Genomic DNA, 20784 nt, shown 5'->3' on the forward strand with positions numbered 1-20784 from the left:
TTTTAACATCAGTGACCTGATAGACATATTAATACTATATTTCAAATGAAACTCCGCTATTCAGCCTTTCCTGGTGAACTAGTTGATTAAAAAAATAACATCTTTTAGAATTCAGAGTAACAGCCGTGTTAGTCTGTATTCGCAAAAAGAAAAGGAGGACTTGTGGCACCTTAGAGACTAACCAATTTATTAGAGCATAAGCTTTCGTGAGCTACAGCTCACTTCTTCAGATGCATATCTGAAGAAGTGAGCTGTAGCTCACGAAAGCTTATGCTCTAATACATTGGTTAGTCTCTAAGGTGCCACAAGTCCTCCTTTTATCTTTTAGAATGAAGCCTTTGTGTAGAATTATATATGTTCACCATACCATATGTGTGTGTAATAAATAGAAAAGGAATACTGGACTGAGTGCTGTATTGAAGACAATAAATATTAAATAAACTGTCAGAATGTGTAGTTAATTTCCTCTCTGATAAATCTGAGTCCTGGACAGAAAAAATTGAAACAGAACTGCAGTCTCTGAACCGTTTCCCTAATATAAAGGATCTTACTCCTGTGATGACTGAACAGAGAATTAAAAGAAATACTGCATAAATTGCCTCTGAGCTTCACTCACAATGATCTATGTAACAGAAGCTGAGTGAGGATAAAATGTTTGGGTAGGAACCTGAACTTGCCTGCACTGGTTGCATTCTAGCCTGCCAGATCAAACCCAGACATGTTCCACAGAAATAGCATTGCCACGCTCAAGTGTTGCTTCATGACATCATGACTTATGCTTCAAAATGCAAACATCATCAGATGGCAAGACTGGTCCCAATACTCCATGCTCTAAGATCTCATTCCAAAAAAGTGAAAGATGTTTGGGTTCAATAACAGAAAATCTCCATGTGAGATCCCACATCCATCTTTTAACTCACCCCCTAGTCCTTCTTAGTTAGGAACAGACCTACAAATATCACAGCTCTGACATCCTTCAAAATTTCTGCTGAACACTGAGAAATCTGACTGGAGGGCAGCTGTGTGAAAATGTTCACTTGATTTGAAAAAGTTAGTTTAATTTGTCACACAAATAAAGGTGAGTGGAATTTTGGCCCCTTTTCTGGCAGAGCTGGTAAAATCGAGCTGTGAAACATGAATTCAGTGACAAGTCTAATTCTTAAAGAGACATTGGCAAGGTATTTGCCATAAAATAACAATAATAATAATAATCTTTCTTATTTCTTTATAATGTCCTGTTGGAAGTTTGAAACAGAACACTTTCCTTTCAGAGGGCAATGCCAAGTATTACATTTACTATTACCAAATTTCTTTTTCTTATAGTGCTTATATGCACTGGCTCATTATTGTATGGTTACACTATGAAGTTGGGTTGCTGACATTTACTGTCGGTTTATTTAGGTGGAGAAACACTTCCAAGCTTTTCTTTTGAGAACGACATGCATGAAGAATTACAAAGACCTTTCAGACAGATATAGGAGAAAAAAATAAGGTATGGCAAATTTTGGACCCAAGGACCCTGAAAGTCTCTCATATAGATTACAGCACTGTATTCCAGCATGCCAGACTGTAGAGGAGAATCTGATTCCCTTTCAAATTAAGGCAATCTTCAGGAGGAACAACACTTCCACCTATGGCAAACTCCAAGCCACTCCAAATCTTCTCACCCACCTTAGTAGGTGTGGGGCCTTCTGGATCCAGCTGATAATCCCATGGTCACCTAATGAGGTTTGTATCCATACTCCACTTAATAACTAAAGTCTATACTAGGTTGCATTAGGAACATTTTATTTACTTAAGTGGCTATCCTCACCCATATTCAGGGAGGGAGGGAAGAAGGGACCGAACCCCATGGCTTGTAAATTATTTTAACTTTCAGCAAGGGCCCAGGGCCCTCTAATGCACATAGCCCCAATCCTCTTACCCAGATGCTCTCCCTCTTCAGGGTTAAAGTTCCCAGTAAAGGAAAAACAATACTCACAGGGCTTGGTGACTACAATAACTAAAAAACACCTCACACAACAGACCAATATCAAGGGAAACCAGACAAGATAGAGAATCAAGTGTATCAGGCAGTGGCCGCAGGAAAAGGAGGGTTTAGGGGTATACGGATAACCCATGTGTTATCTTTTTAAAACAGGAGACAGTGTGTACACTGAACTGGGAGTCAGTATATTTGGGTTCCTTTGCCAGCCATGCCACTAACCTGCTGTGTGTCTGTGGACAAATATCTTTGCCTTATTTTCCCCATCTGAGTAATGATACTTACATTAATCTATAAAGTACTTTGAAAGCTATGGGTAGAAAGCACTCTATAAGAGCTAAGCAAAAGACTATGATATTATCCATGCTTAGGGTTACATGGTTTGACATCCATAGTTCCAAGAAGAAGATGAGTAGGAAACTTTACCCAAAATCAGGGATGAACACCAAAATGGCTATTATTTTACCTTCTCCCTGTTATAAGTCTTTTAAGTGAGACCAGAAGCTGTGAACCCTGAATGGATCCAGAAGTACCCTTCCCTGAGGATTAGGGCCCAAAATGAAACTGAAAAACTCTAAGTGTAGAGCATCACAGAAGAATGGTCATGGGGAGCTGTCCAACCACTTGGAGCTGTTGGAGTAGTAGTTAAACCATCCTAGTCATTGTCCAGGCCAGGGCAATAAAGGAGCCAACACCACACGATACAGAAAAATACAAATAAAATTCCTAATGTAGTGTCCAGAATGGTCCAGTTCATATGGACACTTGTTTGACTCTGTGTCTGAGAAACCTCACCATAATGGACAGTACAAAATTTGCTGTGTTTTACAGAGAAAGCATTTTGTTGTAAGGGGGTTTATCGCAATCAGGTCGGGGCAAAAGCCATTTTGGCTTCAATCCAATTGGAAGGGTCTTTTTTCTTTTTCTTGTGCGCATTCAGTGAAATGAACTGAAATACTGTGACTACTCAGTGCTGCTCACTATTTGAGATTGAATGCCCTGCATTATTTTGTGGGTGTTGTATTGAAATTTCCTGGCATGAGTTTTCTGGAATGTAAGTTCACTGCTCCCCTGGAATCTTCACCAAAATATAATGTGCTGTGTATCTCTTGAGGCAACCAGAGGGCTGAAAAAGTACATTAACAAACACACTGTTACTTTCTGTTGAGCACCTAAGGGAAATGGAAGCAAGTAAACTAAAGATATGCAAAGAAACTAAAGATAAACTTCTTATGCAGTGACTGCCACTCCACAGGGAGGAGAATGAAGAGGGCAAAATAGTCTATCCCAAGCCAGAGCCTGGCAGGCTGGCTCAGGTTACAAATTGATTCCTCTCACTCTGTTTCCTTTCCTAAGACTCCACACTCCTTAAGAAAGTTAAACCACCTCATTTGTCCCAGGTAACCCTGAGTCCTATTCTGGATAAACTACCACTCAGTGTATTACTTAGTATATCTCAAATATTCCTTACTGAGTGACTCTTCATTTGTTCAACTTCAATACACTCAAAACTCTCTCCTTTATTCCAAAATGTTTTCTGCTGTCTCTTCTTGCTTTTCCTCCTCCCCCTTTTCTCCTCCCCATTCCCTAGCTTTCCCTCCTCTCCCCTCCTCCCTTCAGTGGCTGGTTAAAAGCTCTCCCAGTGTTCCAAGTTTGAAAAAACCTTTTTTTACGAGGTATCAGCACTTTTCTTTCATTAGTGGGTAAGGAAGGATGAAAACTACAAAACAGCAGTAGACTTTTAAAGTTTAAATAGACAGGTCTGAAAGCCTGAACTTGCTTTTCCATTTTAGCTCACTCTTCCAAAGAGGCACTTGTTTGCTTGCTTCTCTGATCATCAGCAGGGGTAAGTTGGAAAGTTTTTACTTTGTTTGATTTCAGGAGTTTTCTATTGTTTTCCCCATTATTGGAGTATTTAAACCACAACTGTACAAAACAGCACAACATTTGTAAAGAAGTTATCCAGTTAACATTTCTGGAGATTTATTGTTTGTTTTTGTTACATTTTGAGCATTTCTCTAAATAATTTTAATTTTCAACTACTAACCTAGTTCTACAACAGGTAAACTATGGCAAAACTTCATCTGCAAAACTGGATTATGAGACTCTCTATTGGATTTTGGTAAAATAATTCAATGTGCACAATTTTCTAGGTCTAAATTTGCTAGTTTACTTTTAAATTGTTATTTTTTCTTAATCAGTGTGCCAGAATCCCTTGTTGCACTGAAAAGGTCTCAGAAGTTAATAACAGAGAGACCATATACTAAGTGTTTCCCATTTGTCCCCCATGCATTTTGCTTTCATATGGCAATCTTGACTGATGTTTAATAGTTTGTGCAAAGCAAGGTTCTTAATTAGTTGCTTTGTTAAAATTCTGCTAGTACTAATCTGGTGACTTTCACGTGGTCTTGCTGATTTTTTCCCCCTTCTTTTAAATGGATGTGATAAAATCCAGAAGTGTGTTTAAGGATTTCTTTAAATCCAGTTTGTGTATAGTTAGTCTGTGTTAGCAACCCCAGTGAGGGATTTTAGAGAAGCCCTGCAGCACTCAGGCATCCGCCTCACCACGCTGGCAATGCCTGTGCAAGTTCTGTAAGGAAAACAGTCTGAGAATAGTCCCAATATGTGTCAGGATACATTTCCAATAATCTGCCTTGAATGCTGTAGTACAGGACTGAAGAGGAATGGAATTCTTGGGCAGCATCTTTCACAGACGTGACTCTTGTCTGAAGTTATAACAGATTGCAAGACTCTGGTGTGATTCTTTATTGTTGTTGTTGCATGGGTGCTTGCCAGTAATTAAAGAACAAAACAAGGGGGATGAAGAAGGGACTTCAGTGGAACATCACAATTGTGTTTTATTGTGCCCAGCTAGGATTTCCCCATATCTGTCCTAATATAACTTACTGGCCCTGCAGTTTGGGATATTTTCCTAACAGAATGTTCACTGAGAGTCTTCTAAGTGAGTTTCATTAAAACCAACAACAAAGCAGACCTGAGAAACAACTCATGTCTCTGATTTCTCTGTGTCTGTGCACATGGAGGGAACTTGCACTGAGCCTTTCATCTTGCCATCTTAACATCTGGACAGCACACACTGCGCTGTAGAACTCCTGAAGTCCCCTGACTTTGAAATGTTTACTGAAGTGTTTCCCTCAGAACCTTCAAAGCTAAACATTGGCACTGACCCATGATACCTAACAAGCAAATACAAATAGGAGAAGGATGAGCAATGGGCTGAGTTCAAATGGGGAAAAGGAAGGAGCAATGGATTTGATTTGTAGCAAATATGTGTATACACACACTAAATATTGTAAAATGCTTTCAGCTCTCATTTGTATCTAGCCTGAAAAACGAGTACAGTCTGATGCTGAAATCAAATGCACCTCAGTTTAGGTAAAAAGACATTTGTGGGATTGGAAGTCTATGCAGTGTTCCTAGTGAAACAAATAATATTCCCTCCACCCTTTGAATATGGGCACCTGGATACACATTTATACCACATTTCCTTTGCAGGCTTTCTTATTTGAAAACTTATACATGTTAAACATACAGGATCAAATTCATGCCTACAGTACATGGATGCAGCTTTCACTGATTTCAAAGGGATCTGCAGCGACTTACACCACAGATAAATTTGAACCAAAACATGAATGCATGGTTCATAGGCTGTTAATGGGTTTCATAAGCTGGAGACCTGACTTGTACAACTGGAAGTTCTTGTGTTTTTTCGGTCTTGCATTTGGTCCTTCTGAAAAGCTCCATAGAGGTAGACTGGGTAGAAAAGAATGAGATAGATGTAGAAGGAGCAGCTAAAGATAGAGGAGAGAATCCATCAGTGGTTATTAGTATTAGAAGCTTGGAAAAGAAAACAAATGACCAGTTATGACTGTTAAGCACCAATTACTGTGCAACCATCTAGGGTGCCCTCTGTGTCTTGTGGGTGAAATTCTCTATCCCTGACATGCATCTACAGACCTACAGATGGACTCTACCTTCCCAGTGGAATGTAAGAGTACCATTTCCCTAACCTTTGTGAGACTGAATACATGTAACGTTAAAAAAAAAATCCTCAACCCCAAGTCTCGTGCATCTTAGCTCCTTTCCCTCAGCTGTTGGCTGCTCTTGGGGAAGGCTCACGGTGATCGATGCTCAAGGGGAAGGAATCCTCTCAAAGGCTCTGTTTTTTATTAGTTATTTATTTCTATTTGCATTTCAAGGGCAGGCTTTTGCAGGAGTTTAGGGGAGGGCCAGAGCTCTTAGCCCATTTCCTAAACACTCTTGCAGCTGTACAGCCCTATTTCAGATCCCACACACTTACCGCACTGCAGCCCTGTGCCTGATCTACTCATTACCATGTGACCTACTGACACTGCAGTCAGACCTGGACTCTTTAGCAGGGCACTCAGAGTACCCTATTCCCCCTGGAAAATATGAACCACATGACATGATGAATGTCTTCCATAAAAAAAAGTTCTCAAATTTCTCAATTGTGATGTATAGATCAAATTTCTTTTACATGTGGCCATCCAGAACTCATACAGATGAATATTGTCATAGTTCTTTCTTCTGTACAGCATAATCTCTGTCTCTACACACACACACACAGACTAGAACCGAGAAGAAATCCATCTACTAAAATGCTTTACTGTCCAAGTTTTGTATTAGCCATCTCAAAACAAGCTATATCATCACATAAAATAGTAATGAGTAAGAACTTAGGCTACTTCATGCCAGTCCCATAGTTAAGTACCTTGCTGAATTTGGGGGTCTGACTATTTATCAGTTATATCAGCCACTGTGCTATGATGCAATCATTCCATTAGGATGACATTGCTAAAAGCAGTCTAAATCATAAAAGGTAAGAGATATTTAGGCTGCTCACTAAAGGAGATCTTTAGTTTTAAAGCAATTTAAAGCAGTAAGAACATTTAAATAGTTGTTCATTGCAGAAATAGAGAAAAACTCTTTGTAATATCTGGTAAACAAATAGTGTAAATTCATTAATAGAAATGCTCTTTTGGTACACTGAAAGTAAGCAACGTAGATCCAGTCAATGAATTTTCTCTGCAACAAACTGAAATACTGTGCTTCATAGAACAATAGTCTCTACTTAAGCAAAGGAATAATATGTTTGTGCCATTTCAAGGTTATCTGCTTAACAGCACACTGTTATGATTTGATGTAAGTGTTTTAGCACTGGCAAATGCTAAAGGGTAATTGATCTCTTTTTTTAAAAAAAAATTTGCTTTTCAGAACTATGTATAAGTAATTCAAGCAAGGAATGTGTCCTCCTGGCGTATGTATTGCCAGAGGATATAATGAAACTTTACAATTTTGCATGCTGAAACAAATTGGAAAATAGGCAATAAATTCTAAAAATACTGCAGGTGTGGGATTAAGTAAGTCAAAACTGGAGTATATCATCCTATATTAAGGGACCCGAGTGGAGTGTAATTAAAAAGCAAGCAGCCTATAACTGCCTAGAAATAACACCTCTTCTGGTTTTTTAATCATACTTTTAATCTGAAATAACATTTACACTGTAATGAAATCCACTGAGCCTGGGGAAAGCCTGCTAATGCAGTATTTTCAAATCATTCAAAAACTGGCTAATAAAATCAAGAAGCTATTATTTGAAGAAAAAAAACCTTGCTTTTGTCCATTTCCATAGTTAGGACATGGAGAAAGGAGTTTGCCTTTTAAACAAACTTAATATATTATGCACCACAACAGATTGTTTTCTGTTTCAACAATTATAGCTTGAGAAGCAGTGTTTTACTGAGGTAGCATAACCTGCCAGCTTTTATGATAAAAAAATTTGCTGCTGGGCTCATAATCTTTTTTCAGAGACCCTTAAGTGAATGTGTCAGTCTTCTTCTCAATCAAAATGGACCAGTGAGGACAAACACCTTTCTCCAGAACTAACATGGGAATGCAAATAAATACTTCCTATAATCTCCCTTGTAGAGGTTGATACATGGCCTCTTGTGCTAAATTCTAAAAGAGGCCTGATTCTTCAAAGGACTACTTGCATGAAAAAGAGCTAATCATGTGAGGGGGTTTAAAGGTTATTATGGGGAGTCCTTCTTCATACCCTTAGGAGGATGTCCATGTGGGTTAAGGAGGTTAGAAGGGACTCACGGATAAGAGACAGCAACCACAAGTAGGTTCTTTAAACTCTTGCCTCTTCTTGCTCCCTCAGCCTGCCTGTGGGAAGGAGGTGGTTGGTGTCAGTTAATTTATTTAACAGCAATTACTATGGTTAAGGTTGCCAAACAGTTTCCATTATAACCTCCTGTTTTCCTTCACTCCTAACTTTCCTAAAAATTATCTTCAGGGGCTGAAATATCCTATTCTAAGTCTATGGTGGTTTTTTTTCCCCCCGAGAAAGTTTAAAGAAAACAGTTTCAATCATTTCTGGATTACGAATATGTGAAATGTAGAACTTGGCAAGTCAATAGCCCTTACAGAGGAGTACATCCCTAATCCACTGTGAAAGAAACTGGTTAGAAGTTAATAAAGTTATGAATATTGGAAAATCTTTTACTCAGTTTGCGTGGTACTAAATATCACTATCTGACAAATCATGCTTCCAAAGGGATGCTTCTTTTAGGTGCAAAATTTTCAATGCCGGTTAGATGTTCCAGGATACAGATTTCTAGGCAGGTTAACATGTACCATTTGGCCAAAGGCAACAGTGCTTGTTACCTCTGCCAGGAATCAAGCATGCAAAATTGACCATTTCATTACATTTTAAGGTATTTGTGTATTTGCAGATATGCTGCATAAGGTACACATAATCTAGAAATGGACACTTCAATATCAAATTGAGAGAGACAGTTAAACTAGCCTTATTTCAAACTTCTTGAAATGCATACCTATTACTTGCACACTGCAGGGCTGGCGCATTTGTTGAAGGCACCCATGTGATATTTATATGGCTAACAATGGGGGAGATAGGAAGGATTTGCTTTCCTTTTTGTTCCATTATTTCCTTTTTCTCTTTAAAAAAAATATAGAAATTTAAATGCAGAAATTACATAAACACAAGGCTAAAAACAACACAAAATAAGGAAGCCACATAAGTCAGGAAATGCAGACATTAAGGTTTCTTCACTATGTGAACCTTAGCTTGGCTACATTTCATATATTTAATATTTTCTGGTCCTGTTTTCTGTGTTAAATATATACACTATGAGTCACCTCAAGTTAAGCATGTGTGCAAATATTTTCAGCTTTGGGACCTATATTCTTAAACATATCACATACAGTATACGGAGTGAAAGTTGGCTGAGTTAACCATGCAAAAATAATTTTAACCTGTGTATTTTGTGATTTTCATTATTTTAATTGTACAACCTTTACACTGCTTTTGCATGATATTGCAATGTGTTTTCTTTTCTTTTTGACTGAAGTGTGAATGTAATACTTGTGAAGATTGATCTAGATTGCTGGCCAAGCATTTGAAATATTCTGTTTATCCAGAGAATACTCGGGCAACGTCAATGCAAACTTCCCCAGACTGCTTCCACATTGAACCTTCACTTTGATCTGGCTCATTCAGGCTTTGGCATCTGCGCTGAGACTGTGACAACAAAGATGCCAATTAGTGCCAACTCGGGTGGCAACTTTTGTAGTGGTGACTGCTTTCCATTGAAAAGTGGAATGAAATTGGCAAACACATTTGCCATAGGGCACTGAAATGCAATGCAATATTTAACTTGTCATATATTTTATTTAGATTAAATACAGGCCTACAAATTAAGGAGCTCACCATAGCGTATTTCTCTTCTGTTAGTGTAAATCAGTGTAAATGCAAGTTCCTAGAGCTATACCAGTTAACATTATAGTGGACTGCCAGTTCTACTATCAGCAGAGGATCTGGCTCTATATTTTGTTCATGTGGACTTTCTATAGTGACTTCTGTTTGATGCCTCACCAGTGGAACTACTACTATGAAATATTCTCCTTGTTGTAGAAGGAGAGTTTTTCTTGACCACCTACATATCCCCCTCTAGACTAACATCCATGAACCAAGATAAGGACTGTGTTATGGTGGCTTACATGCATTATAAACCTACAGGTGTGAATACAGTTAACATAGCTTTAATTATTACTATTTTTGTTTTGTTTTTAGCCAGCATCCTGTGAAGATGGGTGACTGGAGTGCCCTGGGAAAACTTCTTGACAAGGTTCAAGCTTATTCTACTGCAGGAGGGAAGGTATGGCTCTCTGTCCTCTTTATTTTCCGCATCTTGCTCTTGGGGACAGCAGTGGAATCAGCCTGGGGAGATGAGCAATCTGCTTTCCGGTGCAACACTCAGCAGCCTGGTTGCGAGAACGTCTGCTATGACAAGTCCTTTCCGATTTCTCATGTGCGCTTCTGGGTTCTGCAGATCATATTTGTGTCTGTGCCTACCCTCTTGTATCTGGCACATGTGTTCTATGTGATGCGGAAAGAAGAGAAACTGAACAAGAGAGAAGAAGAGCTCAAGGGTGTCCAAAATGATGGTGTGAACGTGGAGATGCACCTCAAACAAATAGAGATGAAGAAATTCAAGTATGGAATTGAAGTGCATGGCAAAGTTAAAATGCGAGGAGGACTGCTCCGTACTTACATAATCACCATTCTCTTTAAGTCTATCTTTGAAGTGGCCTTCTTGGTGATACAATGGTACGTCTATGGGTTTAGCCTGAATGCTATTTACACTTGTGAGCGAGAACCATGCCCACACAGAGTGGACTGCTTCCTCTCCCGTCCAACTGAGAAAACCATCTTCATTATCTTCATGCTGGTAGTGTCTTTAGTATCTCTTGCCTTGAACATTATTGAGCTTTTCTATGTGTTCTTCAAGGGTGTCAAGGATCGTGTGAAAGGAAAACCAGACCCCTACTCTCCCACCGGTACTGTGAGTCCTGCCAAGGAATGTGGATCCACGAAATATGCTTATTTCAATGGCTGTTCCTCTCCCACTGCCCCCTTATCACCCATGTCTCCACCAGGCTACAAGCTTGTTACTGGTGACAGGAACAATTCCTCCTGTCGTAACTACAATAAACAAGCCAGTGAGCAAAACTGGGCAAATTACAGTGCTGAGCAGAACAGATTGGGACAGGCTGGCAGCACCATCTCCAACTCTCATGCCCAGCCCTTTGATTTACATGATGATCCCCAGAACACTAAAAAACTGGCATCAGGGCTTGAGCTGCAGCCCCTCACCCTTGTGGACCAAAGGCCACCTAGCAGAGCCAGCAGCCTAGCCAGTAGTAGACCTAGACCTGATGACCTAGAGATCTAACCATTCCGAGCTGCTCAACTATTAAATGAAATGCATTGGAAGATGCATGCAGTGTTCATTTTGTTCCAGTGGAGGTGGTACTTAATAGTCTCAACCAGGAGTTTTTAACAAACATAAACACTTTTAAGTTACTTGGTGTTTTCTGGGGCTCTAGGGGTGGCATGGGGGTGGTACAGTACATATTGGTATTTAAAGCAGCTGATTTAAAGAATTTAAATACTAAGAAAGAAGAGAAGATTAGCCAACATTAAGGTAGGGTTTTGTTTTTCTAGAAAGGATGTAAATGTCTAAATGTGTGTGTGCATAGTGTGTTCATTTCTAAAGTCTTCTGTTGTACTAAAAAAAAAAGAAATCACTTTTTTCAGAATGAAATGCTGCCTGAAGATGAAGATACGTTTTTCCTGTTGAACAAGTGAAAGACCTAGGATTGTCTTTGATCATTTCCCTGTCAAGAACATTCCATTATTAAAATTTGCACTTTGAAGGTAAACTTTCTCTTTTGATCCTCTTGGCATCAATAGACTTCTTCATGGATAACTTTATATCCTTTGAATCACATCAGTGAAAATTTCAAACAAGGCCCACCAAAATACATTGATCAGAGGCTTCTCGATTCTTCATACAGGTAGATTTTGTTGTGTGTGGAGTTTGGATGTTCTGCACACCTACATCATTCCTACAGTATCATCCACATTTTGTTTTCTAAAGCAATATTCACATTCAACAGCTCACACATACAGTATAATGAAAGCCTTTTAAAAAAACATTTTGCTACCACTTGCAGATTTAAGAGTTGGAGTCAGACAATCAAGGCACCTTCAGTTATTTCTATCACACATGTATGTGTATTTGGGATTTGTGTGGGGAAGGGATTTCCCTGGAGACATGCATACATAAGACACACTCACAAGCTTTGAGAAACACACACAGCAAACTTATAGTTGACATTTTCTGATGGTATTTGTGGAGATGTGGGCCACCATGGTGTTTACATTATATGATTCCTGCAGTGCAAGTAAAGCACATCTGACTTTTTATTTTAATTCAATATCTTATTTTCCATGTATCCTATGATGGATGCTATTACTTTGTTAGGTATGAATAGAGGGTTTTGTTTTGTTTTTTTTAAAATCGCCTAATCCTGTAGATCTTACTCTGGAAAAACTCTCTCGAATGCCAGCGAGAGTATTGCCTGAGCAAGGACTGTATGATCAGGTCCAAAAAGTAGCAGTGGTGCAGCTCTTGCTGGCATGAATGATTTTCTTTTGTAGCTGTTAGAGATGGAAAAGACCTATTAGATCATTTAGTCCTTCTCCCTGTTATGTAATAATTGATGCTTGAATGATAGAGATTGTAGTACTGTAAACAAGCTTTAGTCTTTAATGTGAGAAACTTAGAAGAAATGCTTTGAGTTGGATTAATAATAAAATGTGTCTACATGAATTTTTCAGTAACTGGGTTTTTTTTGTTTTTTGTTTTTGTCCTACACATAATCATATACTCAACTGTAATAGTCTGGTTCAATCCAATGTTGACAGTTAAATCTTTCTAGATGAATTCAGCAATTCTGATGTTTGCACTTAGATTTTGTTTGGAATGAAAGTGAAGCTGAAAGGGTTTCTAAAGAGTACAATTCTAACTAATTTATTTGAAATATATGCTAAAGAAATCTACCAGTTTCTTCAACCACATTGCCTTTTAGCTCAACACAGATCAACCAAGGGAATACATTGCTTGGTTTCATTGCGCAGTAGCACAGATAAAGGGTTTTGTTTAACACATTATACTAATTTGTTTGACATTTCATGTTCAACTACCGTCATGTTCAACTTCATTGCATGTATGCAGCCATAGACCATCAGATCATGTTGTCTGGAGAACATACTTTAGTCAATAAATTTTTAATTTAGTATAAATCAGCTTTCTAATTGTCTTTTTACTTTGACACATGATTGTTGTTTATCTTTTGTCTCAAGATTATGGTGCGATGGAAGGATTCATCCAAAGCATTTCCCATATAAAAACAGTTTACATGGGTTTATGTGATGGTTTGTATTGTGGGTACGCACGTATTTTCAAACTGGATTAACTTAGTTTGATCTGATTTAAACCCCCCATGTACACAAGCCGTAAATTTGCTTTGAATTGAAAGTTCACAGTAATCATAGAATCAGATTCTGGTTCCCTGAGTGAAACTAAATTAATGGAATCAGTGGGACCACTCATGCAGAAAGGTGCTAGTCCACTGAATCAGGATGTCAGACTCTGGCCTATAGTTTGGGAATATACATTTAATTATCTGCAAAATAATAAAGGATAGTATCAAGGCTCAGCTTCTTTTAAAAAAAATCCTTCTATATGCTACTAATTTCTTAATTATAGAAGCAGACTCTAGTTTACATTTCACCAGCTATGCTGTTTGTTTACTTCTGCACTGCTCACAATGAAACTAGACTAGTTAGTTTAACTTTCTGGGTAAAATCCTGGCCCCATTATAGTCAATGAGAGTTTTGCCATTGACTTCAAAGGGCACCAGGATTTCTAACCAGTTTCACCTTCTAGTCAGGTCACCCCTGCAGAAAAATATATGCAAGAAGAAGACACCTGAATATTCTGTATGGATCACTCCTTTGAGAAGGTGGGGATGGCAAACTTTGTGGAAGAGACAGGAGACAAATGATAGAATCATAGAAATGTAAGGTTGGAGGTCACTTAGCCTATTCCACCACACTAAGGGAGGACCAAGTAAACCTAGACCAACCCTGACAGTTGTTTTTTCCAACCTGTTCATAAAAACCTCCAATGATGGGGATTCCACAATCTCCCTTGGAAGCCTATTCCAGTACTTAACTATCCTTATAGTTAGAGTTTTTTCTAATATCTAACACAGTACCCCAGCTAAGGCCTCACCAGTGTCGAGTAGAGCAGGACAGGCCTTTGTCTTATATATGACACTCTTGCTAATGCACCCTAAAATTATATTAGTCTTTTTCAAAACTGCATCACATTGTTGACTCATATTCAATCTGTGATCCACTAGAAGCCCAGATCCTTTTCAGCCTAGCCAGTTATTCCCCATTTTGTAGTTGTGCATTTGATTTTTACTTCCCAAGGGTCGTACTTTGCATTTGTTTTTATTGAATTTCATCCTGTTAATTTCAGACCTGGTACACCTGGATATATCAGGTTCTGCTGGAAACATTGTCCCAACAGTGAGGGTCAGACCCGAACTCAGTATCTCTCCCAGTCCCCATTCACTTGCCACGTCACTATAATTTCAAGCCCCTTTCTAGGGAGTTTTTCAGGAGTGCCAATAGCTTTATTTGCTATTTACATAGTTGTTTGATCTGTCTGTAGGCCTTTTTTATTTTTTAACATAGCATATGTCTATCAGCTACCTCACCCATCACCCCAATTTTCTATGGAGCCTTTTCTGGCCTTTCCACAGGCTCAGAGGTAGGGGAGCATGTGGTATGCCTAGCTTGACCAAATTCTAGAGAGGTTTTTGCCATTTTTTGTGGGGTTTTTTTGCACTTTTTCTCCTTATTGTGCTGGGCAGAAGTTGGGAGCATCTGGCCTTAGTTTATATTTTCACTTTAAAATATTTTTTTCTGATTTTCCTGCCTACTGAGGGAAACAGGAAGCTATCCCTGCTGCTGAAATATGGATGGGGGCAGGCATTACCCAGAAAGTAGCCAGAGATTCCTTGAAGCTTAATTGACAGATGCTGCAGCCACTGAAAATTAACCTGTTTATGGTGTAATAGGGTTGCACTTCATATTTCTAAGCATCTCAGTATATATGTATCCAGAGTTCCCCCAAATCTGTGTTATTTCCAGTCTCTGGTTCAGGCCCAGCTCTTCTTTTATCCTTAACAATTCTTCCACCACTCCCATTTTCAGTATTTGAAGTAAACAGTGTAGGGCAGACGAGGTGGGTAAGGTAATATCTTTTATTGGACCAACTTCTGTAGTGTAAGGCAGAGCATTTACCTTCTTCCTATAGAGTTCTCTTCTCTAAATATGTCTGACGGGTCACTTTTATTCTTGGCTCAGAAACTGCCTCTGAAGAGCACTTTTTTAAATGCAATAGACTGCACCACATGATATATTTCCACAACGTTTTTCTGAGGGAAGATTGCCCCCAAACTTTCATAAAGGGTTTTATCCCACCCTTCTACTAGCTGCTCAGTTCAGACACTGGTAGCTTGATCCTCCAGCTGATTCTGACCATGTCGCTGATGTATCTGGCCCTGCAAGGATCATTCTGGCATGTGGAGAATCCTCTGGTGACACAGAGCTGGTACAGGGGGCTCCACACTGCCCTTCTCTCTGCTACTAACATAAAGGGTGTGTCCAGAAGAATGGGGTCATGGCTAGGAAACCACTACCCTGAGCCAGTCTCTGGCTGAGGTTTCTGCCCATTTGAGCTGTTCCAGGATCCTCCAGGGTATTGTAACTTATACTTGAAGATTAGCTCTGCCCCAGGATCAGGAGACTGAAAAGTAAGTTTTATATCACCACTGTAGCCTTTGACCTCCTCTGATTTGTACTGTGTGCTTCTTGGCCATAGCCAAGGATCGACCTTTTCCCAAACTCTATCTTTCTTGAAAACTTCTTAAAGTGCAAATTCCATGATGCTTGTGCATCGCTGGGTGAGAACAGCAATAGCATTCTGATCCTAGTAAAGAACTTTAAATGTACCCTTATTCTTTGGTAGAAGCTAAAGGAACATTGTATAAACATGTCTTGAATACTTATTATTAATAGCTAGTGTAAAGAGCTGTCAGAAGAAGCCATTTACAGTGCACAGCTACAAGTTTTATTGGTCCTGTCAAACCTAGGAGCTATACTACATATTCTTGATCACCATTACTGGCACCCTATTTGTTAACTAACTAAATATATACAGCAATAGAGTACTCCTGTAACATTGACTGGTGCCAAAATGCTAATATCATTTCGTACCCATGATGATCCAAATGCAGCCGCCGATGCACCAGCATGTTGGGATTTAAGGCTGGAGGTAATTTTGGTGGGAGGGGGTGGTTAGAGTACTGGCTCAGAAACACCCAGAGACAGCCATTCTTGGGATTATTATTAGGGGTTAGCAGTGTACAGCATATGAGATCATATTGCTGATTACTGCCAATGGAATCTGTGTGGCTAAAACAATGAGGAGTCCGGTGGCACCTTAAAGACTACCAGTTTTTTTGGAGTCATGCATCTGAAGAAGTGGGTTTTTTACCCACGAAAGCTTATGCCCAAATAAATCTGTTAGTCTTTAAGGTGCCACCGGACTCCTAGTTGTTTTTGTAGATACCGACAAACATGGCAACTCCTCTAATACTGTGTGGCAAAAGACTCTCATGCCAAATGATTAGTGCAATCCCTACTGCATTACTGAGAAACAGAAGTGGCAGAAGTACCTGGATAATAAAAGAAGAATCAGGACTAGAGACCTATTTAAGGGGGCAAATGGGCAGACGTTTAAACTCTTCCTCAAGACAGATCTAGTCCAGAGTTGCATGTTTCCAACTGGTGGGATAGTGGATAAAAATATTCACACATTTTAATCAACATAAAAGCGCCTCTCAACTTCAATGGTCAGATGATCAGGCTCATGAGGAGATATGATGAAATCTGATGTTCACGAACTTAACCCCCCTCCAAGGAAAGGTTGTGCAGCTATATTGTTTAGTCCTGCTTCAGTGAGTTGTGAACATACTCAGAGTCATACAGTTTCCTCATGACTTTTCACTGTAATTCAGTTAAGTGGCAAAACAATTTTTAAAAACATTAGCGGCTGCTTTGTGACAAAAAAAACCATAAATATAATAAATAGAGAACTTGGTGTCAAATCTAGGAAGAGCTAGATTGGGACAGTTAGCCATAGTCCTGCATTGAAGCAATTCCATGCTGTGCCAATCTGGGGAGTGCCAGGTGATGTTCTGACTCCTGTAGCTCCCTGGATCTGCCCCATCACTTTAAGAGGTGCTGGGGCATAGTGTACTTCCCTAGCCCTGCTGGCTTGTGTAGCATGGGGCCAGAGCTAGGGCTCTTCCTCCTTTCTGCCCCTCCCTGCCCTCTTTGTTTTTTGGAATGTTGCTTACAAAGGGCCTGATCAAATACTTGAGCAGCAGCCCCACACTCCTGAGTTCCAGCTCCTATGTATGCTCTGCAAGGGTGGGGAGCATCCTTTCCCCATCCTCCTTTCCCCACAGCATAGCTATGTAAGGGGAATCCATAATCTGGACCCAAAGAAATAAGACATAGGGAACAATCACATTGGATGAAAAAGGCTCTAGCTGGTGTGATCATGAAACATGCAGATTGGAACTCATTAGTGACACTGGCCTCCCTTATAAGTTGTCAAGAACTAAATGGAGGAAAACAGCATGGAAAATACTTTAAGGGATTATAGAAACCTCTGGATACTTTAGGATCTTAATACAACTAGTCCCTGCTGAAACAAGCACTTTCAGTCTCAGCTTCTGCTGAGTCATGGAGTTTGCTGCCTCTGAAGACTCTGAAGTAGTTTGGCTCAAAGTTGAAGCTGTTCTGGAATCACACAAACTGACACTTTAAACACAAGAACAATATTTTCTATACCATTCACAAAGTCATTTACATCTCACCGGGGTACATTCTGCAACACATAAACACCACCAGCAGGACCTGTTCAAAATACAGCATCAGCCTTCACTTGGAATGTTCCTAGCTTTTGTCTGGGCGTCAATAATCCTAACATTGCTTCAATGTGTTTTGTTGCCAATAGTCTAAAAGATTTTCCAGCACTCGGCCTGTATTTATATGCCTTTGTGTTTTGGCATCTCATGGAAGTTATCTGAAAGCTAAATATAAAGCCAACAAACAGCCATCTATACTTTGGTGCAGATAAAAATACATCTCTTGGGTCAGAGCCTCAGCTGGTATAAACTGGCATAACTCCACTGAGGTCAATGAAATGAAACAGTTGGAGATGCAAGTCATGTCTATGTCTCTTTTATTCCCGCAACAACTTCTACTCAATACTCTGTCTTCCCTAAGGTTTTACACTAAGGTAGCTATATTACCACAACCTCCCCAGTGCAGATGCCCTGCCTTGGTGTAAATTGGTGCTTGTGCTGCTGTGACTTACCCCAGGGTAGCGTGTGTATGGTAGGGTATTGTACTGGTGTAAGCAGTTCAAATGTACCTCATCTATACACGCATGCTAACGTTTGAAATGCATTACACCCTATGGCCTGGATCCAGAAAATGTATCTGCTCCGATGGACCTGCATAGAGTTCCCTGAAGCTAATGAGGTTCTGTGTGGGTGCTGGGATATGCCTATTCAGACTAACTGGCAACATCAGGGCCTATTTTTCTTCTCTTACTTAGTAAATTATTTTACCTTACTGTCGAAAGGGGGTTTGATTCCTGGGGAATGAGAAGAGGATCAAGGTCATGAAACTTATGGATCTTCTGAGATTTGCTTGAGAGCCGGACTATTTCCCCAGCAACCCAGTACCTCCATGCTGCCTACAGCCCACCTTAGTCTACGTGGACTTTGTGCTTTCCCCTGTACTGGCTATGGCATTCAATCATCTAGTGAGTGAGTGGGGTGTTCAGAGTGCTGAGGAGAAAACTAGATAGATAATCCTGATGGGATTTGTATGCATCATCTGGTTTATTTCCTGTGGGGTTTGAAAGAGAGATATTGTGAAGATCAACCACTCAAATAGCACTGCTCTGCAGAGTTTGGTCTCCACAGAGAAGCTATGGAGGGTCTTCCATGGGCTTTAGGGGAAAGGTACAGAGCCCATACTCCTCCCTTCCACTCCATCAGAGTCATCTCCATTGCTGGGATCCAATGGGATAGCCAAGTTCTACCTATTTGTTTAATAAATGCTCCTACTCCTCTCCCCGTTCATAAAGCCCTTCCCGTACCCTTACTTACCCACATAACCCTTTACCCTTATGCATTCTTTTCCATTTCCACACATAGGCATTCAATTTTTTTGTACTGTAGCAAATCTCCCCTTCCCACCTCTGCGCATCATACAGTAAGGGGGCATTCAAAAGCTTTAGAATAGGCTGTTCCTCTGAATATCTTTTAATAAACAAATTGGTATTGAAAGCATTTCAGAGCTGTCTGGGTTTGAATGCATCTTGCCAGTTTTAACCATTGTTGTGAGGGAGTTTGGGCTGGACAACTCAAAAAACCCATTTTACATCTCTCTTTTCAGCAGTCTACACTTGCCTAGATCTCTTTCTTTTCGGTTGCACTTTATAATGAAGGCAAACAGCAGAGGAACTGAAGGTGCTAGTTATCTCAATTTCCCAGCTGCACAGATGCAGTGAAAGTAGTGGGATATAGAATTTGTGCAAAGCCTTCTTTCACCTTCTTCCCAACTGCACTTAAAGCCAGGCTTCCACTGGTGACTATGCACACTATATAAGTAATAATAATACTTAGAGTACCACTTACACATCTTCAAAGTGCTTTTCAAACATTATGTCAAAAATGTGGTCTAGCGTCATCTCTTCTAATAATCTGGGAACTTCTCTCACATGTGTTGTGGGAGCAAGGAAGAGAGTCTGAACAGCTACAGAAAACTTCACGTATACCCACCATCACCACTATACTGAAATTAAATAGAAAAGGCTGACTAAGAGCATTTTAGTGATTAATGAATGTAGAGCTAGCTGGAAACCAAGCTCAACAAGTTAAGAAAATGGGTAGGTTTGCTGTGTTGGCAATCAGCTAATTGAGGTCTCCAAACACATTTCACCTTAACCTGTGTCTCAGTTAGTCTGGTAGTAGATCACAAGTAGGTTAGCTCATTTACATGGAATCTTAATCCTTATCCATCTCTATGTGACTTAATATGTCCACCTTTCTTTTAATAAACAGGCCAAGGTGGTGCAGACAAGGTACTTCTGAACATGAGTAAGGCGTCAGAAGCTGGACCGTGGTTAACATCCATCTTTAGATCATGATAGACTATTCAGAGAGTTTCTAGCGTGTGCATTACAGCTCCTTTTGCATCCCCAGTAGCTTACTCTTTTCAACCTAGTGAAGATTTGCCTAAGAAGATCACCCTGTCATTGGTTTGTAATTGGTTCCCACCCTCCTAAAGAGCGTTGACTCTTGGGGGGGACTAATTTTTAAAAAGTGCATTAAAAAATCTGGGTTATCTGAAAGTAAACATGGCACAGAGAGACAGACTATTTTGGATCAAGAGAACTCAGAATATCATTGGACTTTTATCCCCTTAGGCTCCTACTCTGCATACTTCACCAGCAGAAAGTTGCTTTTATCAAAGATCTTTTTTTCACATAGAATTAATAGGGCACATAAATCAGAATGCTGTAATTCTAGAGGAATATTTTGTAATGCTCTCTTAAATCATGAAGTGTGTTGAATGGACAGCTGAGGTATAATTTTAAACCTGGATGCTAAAAGGTGTGATTGTACGGAAGTAACTATGCTTCCCAGGCTGTTAATGAAAG

At 39.7% G+C, this 20784-nt stretch overlaps 1 protein-coding gene across 1 annotated transcript; it reads left to right on the forward strand.

Annotated features, from left to right (window-relative positions):
* Positions 1-3617: 3617 nt before the first annotated feature.
* On the forward strand, positions 3618-13202 carry GJA1 (gap junction protein alpha 1). Its single transcript, XM_073337185.2, has 2 exons — positions 3618-3830; positions 10125-13202. The coding sequence occupies exon 2, from the start codon at positions 10141-10143 to the stop codon at positions 11284-11286; it is 1146 nt and encodes a 381-aa protein (XP_073193286.1). The 5' UTR covers positions 3618-3830; positions 10125-10140; the 3' UTR covers positions 11287-13202.
* Positions 13203-20784: the final 7582 nt, after the last annotated feature.

The sequence above is a fragment of the Lepidochelys kempii genome, chromosome 3, assembly GCF_965140285.1.
Source record: "Lepidochelys kempii isolate rLepKem1 chromosome 3, rLepKem1.hap1, whole genome shotgun sequence".
Lineage (NCBI taxonomy): Eukaryota > Metazoa > Chordata > Testudines > Cheloniidae > Lepidochelys > Lepidochelys kempii.